The sequence below is a fragment of the Streptopelia decaocto genome (genome assembly GCF_964273445.1).
Source record: "Streptopelia decaocto genome assembly, chromosome: 18".
In the NCBI taxonomy this organism is placed as follows: Eukaryota; Metazoa; Chordata; class Aves; order Columbiformes; family Columbidae; genus Streptopelia; species Streptopelia decaocto.
The window spans coordinates 6,178,758-6,194,259 of NC_138673.1; the positions used below are offsets into that span (position 1 = coordinate 6,178,758).

General features: G+C 46.0%; 1 protein-coding gene across 1 annotated transcript in view; it reads left to right on the forward strand.

The window, feature by feature from the left end:
• LRRC75A (leucine rich repeat containing 75A) overlaps positions 1-15,262 on the forward strand; it is a 65,515-nt gene extending 50,253 nt beyond the window's left edge. Inside the window, exon 4 of the mRNA XM_082068636.1 lies at positions 13,014-15,262. Within this exon, the coding sequence (XP_081924762.1) occupies positions 13,014-13,599 (586 nt within the window). The 3' untranslated portion in view covers positions 13,600-15,262. The remainder of the gene's footprint in view (positions 1-13,013) is intronic.
• The last annotated feature ends 240 nt before the right edge of the window (positions 15,263-15,502 follow it).

Sequence of the window (15,502 nt, forward strand, 5' to 3'; positions counted from 1 at the left end):
GATACCTGGCGCGCAGGTATCACCTCCAGCAGCTCCTTCAGGAGATGCTCATCTTTGGTTTGGTCTGGTGCACGCAACATTCAGCCAACATACATAAAACCAGGGTATTTTCTACACTTTGGCACAAACATTTGGAAACTTGCAACACTGAAGTGTGCATCAGGGGGGCTGTGATGGGCTGTTTGATAAGGCCTCACAACTCTTGGATGCCTCACAACTACCTAATGACATTGAGGCTGCAGTTCCTTCCCACGTGCCGGCCGAGCTGCCGTGCCAGCCCCATCATACCTTGTTCAGTCAGAAGAAGTCGGTGTTAGCAAAGACCTACTTCATGAGCTATTGGAGCTAAACTGTAAATAATGCATGCCTGGTGAAATGCCACCCAGGTGCGTGCTACAGGGCAAACTGTCGCACTGGAAGGGGCTTAAGGTTTTCCACTTGGTAAAATGAGCCCTTACCCTCTTCGTTACCCTCCACAACTCTGCTGGGTTGCTCCAGAATTTAAAATAATTAGTCCAAACCATGGAGTACCTTTCCCAGGCATTACCTGTGACTCCAAATCTCCATTTCGAGCCATCCTCCTGCTCCTCCGTCCTCTCCCCTCCCGCAACTGGACTAAGGAATAACCCAGCAGTTTTTGTCCCCTTGGACGGAACATCCATCCTGCTGTCTTGCGCTTACGTGCTTGTGGTCCCCTAAGTATGTTTTTTAGTCTCGTGCCTGATTAGAAAAGGCTTTTGACTGTGAAAAGTGTGAGGTTTTTTTTTAATAATTGCTCCTCTACTTCCTCTGCTTCTGGAGGGAGTGGAAATTAGATTTAATTTTGGCACATGGTGGTGATTATTTAAATCTGTCCTCACAACTTGGGCTGCAGAGTGGGGAATCAACTAGTAGAAATTGTTATTAAATGAGGGAATCGGCTGGTGAAATAATTAATCCACACAGGCACACACTTCCTCCCTGCCTTGGAAGTCCTCCAAACACCCCAGGATTATTTGTCATATCTAAAACAGCCGCTGCCTTAGTCCCTTTTTAGCCGGCAAGGGACAATTTGCTCCCTTGCCCAGGCCCCGGCTGCTGCTCCTGCCACCGTGCAAGGAAAGCGTCACTCCCCAAAGCAGTGATGCCCGTCTAATTAACAGCCAGCCCCAGTGTGGCTGTCACCCCTGGCTATATTTCCCAATTAGGAGAATGAAGCTTTATGATGAAGCTTTGATAGAGGCTTTCAAATTTTTTTTCGAGCCCTTTCACATTGCACATCGTTAGCGGTGGTAAGTGAAGGTGTTTAGTGAGCTCATCCATCACTTGGACTTGGGGATCCCACTCACTATCGGGGTGAGTTTACACCTCCCACACCTGCCGCTGCTCTCTTTAAATGAAAATGATGCTTTAAAATAGTGGTGTGAAGGAGGACAGTGATAAGAGCGCTGAGGTGCCACTGCTTCTGGCTGCCATAGGGAGGCAAAAGGCTGGACTGAAGTTTTCAGTGTGACAGTTTTGGCTGGTGGCAACTGGGCACCGAGCGTTTCAAGGAGGCACCGAGGTGTATTTGGGCTGGATCTGGGTTGTTTCTTTTATCTTGTGCGTCACTGTGGGGCTGGAAGGAGTGGGAGAGCTCAGACGGGAGGGTCAGAGCGGAGAAGGCTGTGAGCCGCGCAGGAGGAGCTGTGAGCCGCAGGGTGCAGGTCGCAGCGATGAACCATGCGAGCGCGCTGGCTGCCAGCACAGCTGGAGCTTTTCTGGCACTGTCTCCTGCATCTCAAGCCCAGCTTCTCACAGCCCTGGTTTTCCAGTTGCTCACACCCAGGCCTTTCCATCCGTCCCCTGGGAGCCTCAGCCCAGGGGTGACCCAGACACAGACTCAACTCGTCCCCTTCCAGGTTGACACTTCATCATTAGAGGTGGCATTGTCCCTTGGGTGATGGGCTGGGGAAAAAATGGTGAAAAGCTGAGCATCCTGACAGTGCTCAGGAAAGTACAGAAGGGTCTTTTGCATCTCAAAAGGGGCTGGTTGGCACCTCCAAGAAAAGGGAGTGCAGACCCTGCCCATGTTCAATACTCAGCTTTGGGCTTTTGCAGATCTTGCCACACACGGCAGCCTGTGTTTTGACACACGTGGGTCCCTGAGGAATGGGCTATTCAGCCCAAGATTGATTTCTTTTGTCTAGAAACATGTAGCCTGGGGTGGCAATATGTTCTTCCAGGTGTTTCACCCTCCCCTTGTCCAGGGTTAGCACCAAACCATGGAGCTGGGGTGTTTTTTGGGAGGAAGCCATCCTCGTGTGCCAGCCTCCCTGCATGCTCAGTGCCTCATGAAGGTCACTTCTCACCTTGCAGCCGGGGATGAGGATTATTCCTTGGCAGCATCTTGGCTAAAAGAAATGCCCATCTGTAGTGAGTCCTCTCCTGTCTACCTCATTTCAATCAGCTATTGCATCATGCTGGCCGCTGAGGGCTAAATTGTGGCTCATCCCAAAGATAACGAGCTGGAGACTTGGAAAAAAAAAATATATATGTGTGTGTGTTCACATAATATGGACAAATTACTGACCTTGGGAAGATTTGTTGTTGGGCTGATCTTTCCAGCATCATTCCTTCTCTAGTAGCCAGCTCGGAGCACAGAGACACGACACCTCATCACTGATGGGTACAGAAAAAAGGGTAAAATGTTTGCATTTGGAAAGCTGAATGGTTTGTGGTTTTATTGATACAGCTGATAACAGGGCCTGTCTTTTGTCAGCAAAGCAAGTAGGTTACAGAGCCATTCAGGGACAATTCAGGGAAGGTTCTTGTGGTTTTCCTGCTTGTCCGGCAGAATTTGCGGTGCCGTAGGGACTCGGGGAGCTGGGCAGCACTGATGTTTTGCTGTAAAGAGCAACATATCAAATGTCTTTTCTGTTATACCCAGCTGAAAAGGCAGTCTTGGCAGCCAGCTTTGCCTCTGATATTAGCACAGTTTTCATCTTTTTTTGGGGGAGATGAATGCTGAAATCCCCAGTTTCAGCGGGGAAATAATCTGCCAAAAGCAATGAAGTGCTGGGGGGAAAAGGGGCTTTTCTTTGGGTGGTTAAAGATAATGGTCATTGCCTTTTTTGTTTGGTTTTGTAGCCCCAGAAATGGTAGCTGCTTTCTGCTGACCCCAGGCTCATGGAAAGGGTCTGTTAAAATGAAATAACTTTGTGAGGTGGCAGCAAAGCTGTGCGAGAAACTGTGCCCAGCAGGAAAAGGAACCTATAGGATGCAAAAAAAGCAGGTTCAACTCCCTGCTCCAGTGAGCAACTTTTCATTGTACATATGAATAGAGGACAGAGGTACTATTAAATCTTCTCATTGGAACAGAGTATGTTAAAGTTACAAAAAACATCCCTTTTTCTTTTGAAGACGCGAGCAGGGAGTTGGTAGTGGATCAGGTTGTATCCTGTTATTCCTCATCTGATGAAAGCTGAGGTTACAATGGTCGCTCTGTTCTGCTGTGCTGAGCAGGACCCATTATTTTCTGTGCATGTTAATGCGAAGCAGATTGCATCTCCCAGTGCTGGGAGGGCTTGAGGCAGCAGTCACATACCGGTCAAGTCTCATTAGCTTAATCTTTCCTAATCCCCAGGGGTCTCATCCCTCCATATCACGTGCAGGGATGCAGGATGGTGACAGTACAAGGGCTTTGACATAGAATCACTGAATTATTTGGGTTGGAAGTGACCTTCAAAGCTCATCTAGTCCAAAAACCTGCTGTCTGAAGTGTGTCTGCAGTCAGGCTGAAACAGAAGCAGGTGGTTTCCCTTTGATCCACCTACAAGAGCATCAGGACCCGTGTCGGGATTCACACTCTCTCTTTGGACACCGGAGGTGTTGGGACGGCAGCAGGAAGGACAGAGGTTTGGCTTGAAATGGAAGATATGCAAGGATGTGGGAGGGCGTGGGGAAAATGGGGGTGGATATCAGCTCCTGGCCCTGGAGAAAACGTCTTCCCAAACATGATGAGGGACAAGCAGAGACCCTGGGAGCCAGGCTGGTGGCTGCGTCCCGTGCTCTGGCTCCCATCAGAGCAGCACAGGCGATGGAGGACCTCTGCCTGCCTAAGCTCTTCCAAATGTGAGCTGGGCTCCAATAAAATAAACAGTTTAGGGAAAGCGAAGCCCCAGGCACACACTTTGGCAGCTGATCTCTCCCTAATTGCAGGAGGAGCGGTTGGGAGAGGGGTTTTGTTTTTCTTCTTTGGGTTGGTTTCTGATGAAAAAGCTGGGCTGGAGGATCAGAGTTGAAGCTTCTCTCCCCTCAGCACCCCCTCCAGCAAAGTTGTGTTTGCCTCCCCTTTGTATTAATGGAATTAAACTGATTTCGAGGGACAGGAAACACAAATAGACTCCAGAAAGTGTGAACCTCAGTCCTTCAGTGAAAGTCTGTTCAGTTTGATATGTTGTCCGCAGACTTTTCCTGGTTTTTGGTGGTAGTTGTTTGACAGCACCAGTGGCAGGTTCAAGAGCTGATGCCTTTCAAACCACTTCTCCCAATTGCTTGTGTTTCCCAAACCCCAAAGCTCCCCAGCCCCTGGAAAGGGATGGCGATAATTAACAACAGCCCCTTTCATCTGCAAATAGCCAAGATGCATCAAAACTCATTTATTTTTCTCTAATATTTGTGGCGCGTGGGATAGAGAAGGAGCAGCCACACTCTCCCACCCCACAGTGGGGGTCACATCCAGCCAGCTTGTGGGGTCATTCCTTGCAACGATAAGAGCAAGTGGTAACAAAACCAAAAGGAGGGGCTGAAATGAAGGATTTTGAGGAACCACCCATCCCAGTTTCGCAGAAGGGGCCTTGCCGTGCTCCATCCATCCCCATGGGCCTCCCAGCCCACGCATCTTGCCCCCAACTCTCAGCCTCCTCGTCCCTTTCCTTCCTTCTCCTCTTCCTTGGAACTCTTTGAAATGTCTGGGCAGCAAACTATATGTTTTTATGAGCAATTTACTAGTGATTCCTCTTCCTATGGCCTCTTTCTGTTGGACACTGAGGACTACAACCCAATTCAAAGATGTTTTTTTCTAGTCAAACCAGAGCACATCAGCTTCTCTCTGTAGCAGGGAGCTGCTCGTGTAAATCAAATAGTTACTTGGGTATTTTTAATATCCTCAATCATAAAAGTCCCTCTACAAGACTCTTTTCAGCCTTTTTTTTTTCCTGTGTTAGAATTTAAAGAAAATGTTGTTTATTTTATTGTGAACTATTGTTTGTTATAATGCAAACTTGAACAATTTCTTATTCTGGTCCAGTTCTCTTCCAGGAGGTCATTTACAGAAGCAACAAGCCCAACATGTTGTTGTCTTTTAAATTCTTGATTGTTTTTCTGTTGGCACTTGTGCAAATTGCTTTTTCTGTAAATGCATGTTATTAATGGAGCATCAGCTGCAGTTTCTTATTACACTGGAGGAGAGTCATTTGGAAATATTCCAGCACAGTTTCTCTATAGGAAAATGCAGGTTTCTTGAGAGCAAAATGTATCATAGGAAGGAGTATATAAATACATTTCATTTTGGGGAGGATGGGGAAAGAAAAATAGAGTACTTCCAACAGCAGGATATTTACATTTTTTTGCAATAAGTTGTTAGAGTTATAATTATAGCAACCCATTTTAATGGATCCCAAATGCTTATATTTAGAATTTTGTTTCGCAGAAAACTAAAAACAAGTTGGGAAAAAGTCCCTTTTCTTGTAACACATAAATGGTGGTTCTCATACAGAGCTAAAGACCATCGCTTCACTATATATTTGAATCCAGCCTCCTCGGCCCTGGCCCATGACGAGGAGCTGGCTGTGCGGTGTGCAAACGAGAGCAGTTCTTCTGCTTAATTATCCCAACTGGAGATATTTATCAAGTTGCTTCTTCGCATAACAGTGCTTCATTTTCCAAGAAGCTTGTTGCTTTTAAAGGTTTAATTGGGTCCTTTTACTAAATACCACAGAGATGCCGTGAAATTATGACACAGCAGTAATCTCACAGCTGTAGGATGTTGAAAGCTGCAGGGAAGAGCAGTTTGCTGGTGGAGCTTGGTTGTGGAAGAAATGGGTGTTATTCTGATCTATCGCAGGCGTTTTATTTGGTTTAACCTTACCACTGGACCTTCTTTAGGGGGTGACCATCATAGGGGCCCATCAGTGGCTGTAGGTCACCAAATATCCATCGAGTGCAGCCACTTCTCCAGCAGCAGTTGGACTTGGATGGACTTTTCCTTGAGTTCCCGGAGAATGGATCTGTGATTTCCACTTGGCCAAAGTGAGCAGGTCAAGTTTAGGCGGTTTGGACCGAAAACCAAAAGAGACTGCACTTTTCTAATTTTTCCTTTTAAATTTATTTCAATAACTTGGTCAATGTGTCTGGTTCCTTCTTGTATGCAGATATTTTTCTTTTTGGTTTCCAAAATCAGCGCATTCTTCACACTTCCCGCAGCCCGACAGTCCTTGCCGGCAGTTTTTGCCCGAGCTGCCTGACCTTCTGTCCCCTCGGTTTCCCTTCTGCTCTGTGCTTGCACAAGATTGAGGCACATCAGCCTTAGAAAGGAATTAAATATCACATTGCCAAAATGTTTAATGGAAAGAAAAATTCTGTCCTTTATTTCACTTCCTCAGACAGATGCTCTGGGCTGGACTTAGGGGCATTTTGGGAGATGTTAAAAAAAATTAATCCTCGCAGCCCTAAACAGACTATTCTCTGTTTATTCTGCTCTCTGTTCTCTTTTTCTGTGCTGTTTCTCCCCAAGGAGACTCTGCACCCAAAATACCAGATTCCTTCCTCCATGTGCATATTGTTTTGAATATCAGAATGCATTTAGAGCCGGATCTGGGTCTTCAAAGTCTGAGCATCTGTCCAAAGCCACCATCAGCTCTCAGGTCACTGGGCCCACGTGCCATACCCAGCAGAAGAGCCGTGAGTAGGACACCTGATGACATGGTGACATCTTATCCCTTCACCACACCAGGGACTGGACAGTGTCCCATCCCCTGCAAGGTGGGAATCCATCTACAAGGTCCCCCTCCTGCTCTGGGGTGACGTTCTGTATTTAGGCACCAAGGGCTGGGTGACAGTGCTCTCTAGTGGATGGCTCTTCAGCAAACCGGTTGAGATGAAGGAATTGAGGCTGGTGGAAAAGGTCAACAACAACAAAATCACTTTTTCCTTCTTTGTCTCATGAGTTTTTAGAATTTAATATGTGTCCATGGAGACGTTATACAGGCATGGAGTAATTTAGTAAAGAAATGTAAATTGAAGATGCTTGACTTGATCTTATCATGATGGGAAGGATTTATTGAGCGAGCTCTTTCTGATGCCATCAGTCCTTCCACTATCACACTGTGGTCAAAGCCACGAGACCCATGTCAGGGGGATGTTCTGGGGTGCACAGAAATGACCCTTCCCATCAAATACCCCATGCACCCCCCACACTTCGTGCCTGGAACGGGGAAGAACAGGCCTGTGGAGCTTGGTGTGGAGCCAAAGAAAATACAGTGGGATTTGGAAAGGCGTGTAAACAGAGCGCTATTCCTGGAGCAGCCCGTGCGCTGGGGCATGCAGAGGAGGGATTGCAGTGAGCATCACACACAGCGACCAACAAGAAAAAGAAAATAAAATGAAATTTAACATTCCCTCCAGGTATTCCCTTAACAAGGTGCTTTAAAAAACGCTGTGCTGGATCCGAGAAACAGCCCAGTGCTTGGTCTTGCAATGGCAATAGGAGATCCTGTGTAGGGCTATTGGGTGATGTCATTCCCACAAAGCATTCCCAGCAGCCACAATTATTTTATAAATGGCCATAATAAGGTTAATTTTAATGTCAAACATCAGGGCCAAAATGAGGAGCAAAGCCCCCAGCTGATGAGCTCCAGGCTAAGAAATCTGCCCCCCTGAACCCCCAAAAACCAGGTGGCACTCGCTTGGATTTTGATAGTGGGGAAGGACATTAACACTGGGGATGTTGAGACTTTCTGACTTGAAAACTGCAAACCTCAGCGAAACTGGGAAGGCTCCTGGAACAAGAGCCCAAAATAACTAATTCCCCACTGTACTTTCCCTTTTAACAGTAAAGACTTATGGATTTCTTATGTGTTCATTGATATGCTCTAAAGGGTCTTTAAAGTTACATATATTTTTAAAAATCCTCTTTCACTTGAATCTAAGGAGAGGAGTGAAATATTTCCAAGCTATTTATTTGTAAAGGCGATGGAAAATAGAGGCTTTAAACTATGCTGTTAATAAACCTCTAAACCATTCTGTGGTAATAAACAACGAGCTAAACCAGCTAATGAATAATCACAACAGTACAAACACGTGCTGCCGAATAAAGCTTAAGAATAAAGTTAAAGGTGAGTATGAGCTGTGGCGGTCCCATGGCTTCACATTTTGGAGAATTCGGCAACTCTGGTTCTGAGCTGGGCTCTGTCTACATTAGTTTTTGGATTTATCTTTCATGTTTTGCTGAGTGTTGGCGTTTTTCTAAAAAAACAAAGGAAAGGAATTCAACCAGGCAGCATCACAAACATGTTAAAAGGTTGTTTGTTTGTTTTTTACCTTGGGAAATACAGCCCTTTCCTTGCCACTGGCATAAGTAGAAGCATTTTTTGCTCTGGGACCATAATGTCTCTCCCCAGTTTAAATAAGGTGCAGCTGCAAAACACACAGACGCAGGCACATGGATGTGTATTTTTATACCGCTTTATGTCTCTCTGGGTCCCACGGCCATTCAGCAATAGGCTGCTCACACAGGATCAAACCATCCCATCTTGTCCAGACTCCTGGCAATGAAGCAAAAATGTCCTGTATTATAGAATTTCTACACTTATGTTCCAGGACATAAACCCAGGCGCCTTTTAAAAAATTCTTCTTATTTTTTTAAATTATTTTTTTTTCCCCAACCCTACCCTGACTTTTGATGTTATCAGCCAAGCAATGTGGTGTCCGCTTTGGACCTCCCACCAAGCCCTTGATCTCAGTGACATCCCGTGGCTGGAGCCAGGAGGTTAAGCCGAGCTCTGCTCCACACTCCTGCCTTTTATCCCCTGGGAGTTTCATTTTTCAGCATCAGTGGGTGTCCCTGAGCTTTAAGAGCAAGATAAAGAGCAGTCTAGTCTCATCTTCTCTGTTTTATGCATCTATATATCATACATATAATAATATATTATTATACACAACTCAGTCACATTCCTCATTTAAGCTAAATAGTTATATTTTCTTGACCCTGTTCGTCCTTTGAGGCTGAGGGAGCTTAAACCTTTTGTCAATGTTATTACTAACAGAGTACATGCATGTTTCTATTCCTTCCCTCCATTTCCAAACTATCTATTCCAGACTATCAGCATTTGAAGCAGTAGGGACTCTGAAAAGAGCTATTTAATACTTACCTTTGATAGTACCAGTATTTCAGGACACGTTTTTCATCTCAAGACTTTATTTCTGATGACTCACTATGTTCAATGATTTTTGACGACGTTTTCGTAAATAGTTTTCTCACCAGTGGTATTGTATACATTTCATACTGTAGTTTTTCACTCTGTGAGGCTGCCTGTGCTTCATTTTCTTGAGCTATTCCTTTGCTCTCCAAGGAAGAGGCTCAATAGCCCATTTACACTTTATTACATGACACATCAGCATCTCACGTCCTGATTTGTGCAGTGCTTTAGAGAAATGTCATTAATTTAAACCCAGAAAAAATCCCTTTCTTTTAATTCTATTTGATCTGAACATCAATATTCTTGTTCACGTGGATGCTTTCTGATCTGATTCACACTAAATGCAAAATAGGTTTCTGTTCAGCACAAGCCTATATAAACCAACACCCTGCCAAGACGTTATCAGGGTTTAGTGCATGGTTGTACACACAATCCTACCATTATATTGGTCAAAACCATATACTGTTTCCAGCTGAGAAAATACAAAATCTGTGTCTTCCTCTATGGAATATCCTCATAATGTGAGGATGAAACCAAGTGGGTGTAACTGATCCTCCCCTAAAGCTCAGAGGGATTTGTTTCATGGTAAGATCTTCCTACAGAGATTTGGGGCCACTCTGTGGCAAACTTTATGGCAGGGATAAAAGTTTTTACAGCTGTTTGTTAACATAATATCATCCTCCTTTCCGTGAGATGCTTCAGAATACCCACAGAACTATTTTTATTAAATCGTGTTTGGGGTTGGTTTGTTTGTTTCCCGAGGGACAGATGGAGCGGAGGCTGCGGCAGAACAGCCCAGCACAAACACAGGCTGCTCCGACCCGCTGATTCGGGAGGTTTCCTCTGCCTTTGATAGAAACCACACGTCTTCAGGGTGAAAAGGCTATTTGTGCAAGATAATCAATCCGTTTCAGTAGTTATCAGCTAAATCCCTCTCAAGGGGAGAAGGATAGAGCCATAGTGAGAAATTCTCTTTTGCTTGCTGGCAGAAATTGTATGCACGCTCCAAGGGAAGTAAAAAACAAATGTGAAGCAATATTGAATGCAGCTCAAAAAAAGAGCTGCCCTGAGGTTATCCCCATTCCCCCTTTGTTGAATTAAAGCCACACTAGAAGTCCCACAAGAAGTTGCACAAAGGTGGGGACAGCATTGCTGCTTGCAGGGGATTTCCACGCGGGATAAAACAAAGATCAACCCCTGAATGCTTATTTTAGCCATGCTATTAAATGGTTATCACTTACTCACAAGGATACCGTGTGCATTATTTGACAGCGCATCAGCTTTGGGCTCCCAGACAGCAAAACAAGAGTAATTTAGAGTGTTTTGGGGTGTCTTTTGAGTTCAGGTGTGAAGACCTTGATCCCAAGACCTTGCCCTGACCCCAGCCTCACTGGACCTCACTCACTGAGGGTGCTTCCAAAAAGATGATGCAGCAGCACATACGACAGAGAAGTAGCTGCCAACATATGAACATCAATTCTTTTTAATAATAAATATACTTTTTCTTAGTTTCTTTCCCAGTATTGCCAAAAAATTGCCGGTAGAGAGAATCACATCACATTAACATCTTTCTGCCCACATACCGGTTAAATGAGACCTTGTAAAGGGATAAGTATAGATCTTGCTAAATGACTGCGGAGGTGTGTGTTTGAGGTTTCAGCTCAGCCAGCAAGCCACAAACTGTCACCAGAAGTGCCACCGCAGCAGCAAAATGGGTCCCCAAGGCTTGGGAGAGCTCAGTGAGTGTCCAGATGTGTTGAGCACCAGGATATTACTGACATACCCACTGGTGCTTGGCTCCAGAGCATTTAATAATAGTTTTCTCACTGTGTGATCTGTCTTGCTACAAGAGAAAAATCTCAACACCCTCCTATATTAAACATGGAAAAACATGAGTAGTTTTGTAACTCTTTTTAAAAGCCCTTTTGTTCTCCTGTTGCTGGGTGCACTTGAGGACTGATCCCCCACCTAGGTAAGTTATTTCCACCACAGCTTCCAGAGCTGTTTGCTCCTAGAAATTTTGAGCTATTCTCTGATGTTAAATAAGCTTTAAGGCTGATCTAACACTATGAACGTGAGGGCCCAACCGTGTGTGTGAATGATGCTTAGATTCACCCGGCAATTTTAATTTGAAATGCATCCCTGTGGAAGAGCAGCTCAGGATTTTATGTAGGTTGATGCAAATCCCCATCACCTTAAGTGATGATGATTTTGGAAACTACCCCCGTCCATGCATTTTTTTGCTTGATTTCCATAGGAACTGCATGAATTTCACTCCTTGGCTTGCAGGTCTTCAGTACATTAAGCAGCCGCAGCAAACTCCTCGTACCCCAGTGGTGAACATAAGCATCAACCAGCCAATAAAAAAAATGCTTTGGTGGTTATAAATACCCTTAATTTCTTTCCACCTTGCCTCTATTCTAAGTTACACCTCAAAGACTAGTGGGGAGCGCACAAAGCCTTGCAAGATTTTCTGTCTACGTGCATTATTTATGAATTAAAGCTCAAGCACAATTCACCACTCTCCAGCTTCTGCAGCTCCTCAGGGGTAAAGCCCGATGCTTAACCAGCTGCCCACGCACACCCCCAGATCACAAACAGCTCGTGCTTTAGGACCGGCCTTAAAACATCTTACTGTTCCCTGGCTCGGGCTGTAATGAAAGGCGAAAGCATTTCCACAGCCAGCTGCTTTGGCATTAGGCTGACGCGTGTGCCGCCGTGGCAGATGAGACACGTGAGCTCACCAAGCTGACACGGGCAATTAACACGCACCAGGCTCCTTCCCCCTCCTAATTCACTCAGAATAATTCATTAGCAAAAAGTCCTTCAGCAGCGCCAGTCTGCCAACGGGTCCTGATCGTCAATGTGTTCTTTGATACGCTGCAGAAGAAAAATTGACCTGTGTAGCTCCCGTCTAGCTCGTGCTAATGAGTCTCTGTTGGGCCATTGAGAGAATTAATTTATCTACAGATGTTCCTGTAGTGCTCGTCTGTTCGGCAGTGAGGCTGGAGAGACGTGATAGGTCTAAGACACTGGAAATACTAGAGCAGATCACCTAACTCTGGAGGTGTCTATTCTGCATTCGCTGTCTTAGGCTAAAGGCATTCTCAGCTCCCACCTGTACAGCCGAGAGGACAAACACGTGTTCTGCTCAAAGAGCTTTGTAATCAGCAGCATGAGAAGTGTTACACCAGCAATCCCTGCCCATCTAAGCAAGGGCTTCCTCACCCTTTTTTGCACCTTTAAAAGCAGCAAGATTGCCTCTTTATTCTAGGGTTTTGCAGTGGCTGTGGAAAAGAAATCCACGTTCTTTCTTAATTATGGGGGGATTTTTTTAATATGCGTTTCTTGTTTCTGACCATCTTCTATCAATAAACAGCCTTGAAATGTCTCTCTACCCCTCAGCTACGCACACTCCCGGCCTCTACAGAAGACGTGGTTACCCCCAGCTGAACATCTTACCTAAATATCTCATGTTCCCGCCCCCTCCAAAGAGCAGCCAGGGAGCCCAAAGTGATGCCACCAAGCAGAGACATCCCCCCGCATTAATGTCCCTCTGCTTTCCTTCCCCTGCAGCTTGAAAGCCGTCTTGATGGGGAAGCCTCAGGACAACACGGTGGACTTGTCGGGCATCCCGCTGACACTGAAAGACTTGGACCGCGTCACGTCCTACCTCCAGCACAGCTCGGAGCACATCGACACCGTGGAGCTGTGCTTCACGGAGCTGACGGACGACATGCTGCTGCAACTGCTGCCGGCGCTCTGCGTGCTGCCCCACCTCACCACCCTCTCCCTCAACGGCAACCGGCTCACCAAAGCCATCCTACGGGACCTCACCGAAACCCTCAAGGACCCCAAGAAGTTCCCCAGCGTCACCTGGATTGACCTCGGCAACAACGTGGACATCTTCTCCTTGCCGCAGCCCTTCTTGGTCAGTCTGAAGAGACGATGCCCAAAGCAAGGCAACTTGCCAACCATTCTGGAGTTCGGGGAGGGGCAGGTAAGTGATCTGGAGAGCCAGGATGGCCTGGCCGAGAGCCAGGAGGACCTGCGAGCTGGACCATGCAAGACTGATAACACAGGCTCACAGCAGACGGACAGAATAGTCGAGGTTGGGGAGCTCCCCAACTTGGAGCGAGGTGCCGTGATGCCACAGACATGATGTCCAGCTCCGTCGCCATTGGGTGGGCACGTTGAGCGAGGATGACTTAAAACTGAGACCTGAGTGTCAGAGGTCTCAGCAAAGGGTTAATTCACACAGTGGGATGCTCGGGGATCCGGACTGCTGCCTTCCTCCCGTACAACGAATGTCAACTGTTTCACAGAACACATAAAGGTGATGGCGTTGAATACTCGTGTTTTATGAAAGCTGGCCAGGTGTTTTTAAACATTAGTGATGTGCTATGCTTTTTAACCTCCCAAAAATGCATCTCCAAGGTGGTGTAATATGAGGCCCTGAAAAAAAGCACAAAAGGGGAGAAGAAGGTGCCCTGACTTCGCAGGAAAGGGCTCCCCATCCTTAGTGCTGGATCTAGCCAGACCCCAGCTGCTCTCCCACACGCGATGGACAGACAGCAGTCACCCCAAAGCAGACTGTGCCAAGAGAAACCGTAAATCATTTCCAATCCTGACTTCAGGAGTTGCTGATGAATAGCAGCCTGTCTGCAGAGGTACAACAGCAGTCTGATCGCACACTAACCAGGGGTGTTTCTCTTAATATTGTGAGCCAGCCCAAGGGGAGAGCTTTGATTTCCTGATGTGGAACTAAATCCCAGCGCACTGTGTGTCCGGACACAGCTCTTCCCCTCCAACCTTACCAAAATTGGGCTGGCACTTGCACATGTCCAGTATTTATTCAGATGTAAAATCCAGTTTACCACCAGCTGTGCTGCTGTAGTAACTCCAGAGCTTTCCGTGTGGTACCTCGAACCAGCAACACTGAGAGTGTTTGGTCCATTTTGGGGAGCAATCTGCAAAATCTGGAGCCAGGGCTCAGCTCAGGCTCATTGCTGTTGCTGACAAAGGAGACCACAATACTGAAGGTTTATAAAAGGGTTCATCCCAGTATCACTGCCACTGAGAGCTGGGCAGACACAGCCAGCCGGAGATTTAAAGCCTCAGAAAGGCTGTTGGGTCCCTTGGTGGTGGCCATCGACCCCAGACCAGAAGTGCTTTGTTTCTAAGATGTTGGTTCATTTTTTCTAACAAACATGGGTTTGATTTTATTCTATTTTTGATGGAAAATGGATAATCCCAGAGCAGCAACGCTGGAATGTGCACTTTGGCTTTTGAACCAGAATTTCATTTGATCCTAAACCTGGGGGAGGGCAGGAAAGCATGCAAAAACTTCCCCTCCCTTACTTCAAAGGACCAAACACGACTCCTTTTTCTCTCTGTTCAGAGCCCTTTTCTCTCTGTTCAGAGCCCTTCCCCTGACCAGCTTTACAGCATCGTTTTCCTGGCTCGCAGCAGTGACCCTCTGGCTTTGCTTGTTCTGGGTGCAGACACAGATTTTTTGGTCATCCCTTTGGCTCAGTTCATTTAACATCACTGCACCAGGAAGCTTTTTCCAGAGGGTCTTCATGCCGCCGATGGTTGTTTCTCCTCCATCCGCAAGTAGGTAACTTAGAAGAAACTCTGCTACTCGTTTTAATACATTTGGCAACATTCAGTATGATTTGCATGTATCCAACCCTTTTTCCTTTTTTTTTTTTTTTTAATGCTAACTCAACAGGCATGAAAAAAATCTTTGCAGTGAATAAACTGTTCTGTTTGAAATAAAGGAGCTATCCATAATCAAAATAAATGACAATGTTTAATAAAGACTCAGCGTTGAATTTTTCCTCTGTACAGAGAATGCCCAGAGCGAAAAGAAAAATGGTGCTAAGCACCACAGGTCTGGGTTCTCCAAGGCATGTACAAGAAAAGGTCGTTGTAGCTGGCTGGAGAAATAAACAGCCCAGTTTATGGGCTGGATTCTGCAGGGTGAGCACAAGGTGGACACAGAAGCATCATAAAAGCATCTGTTAAATTGAAGATGTTGCCAGTGTGCAAAACTAATGTGG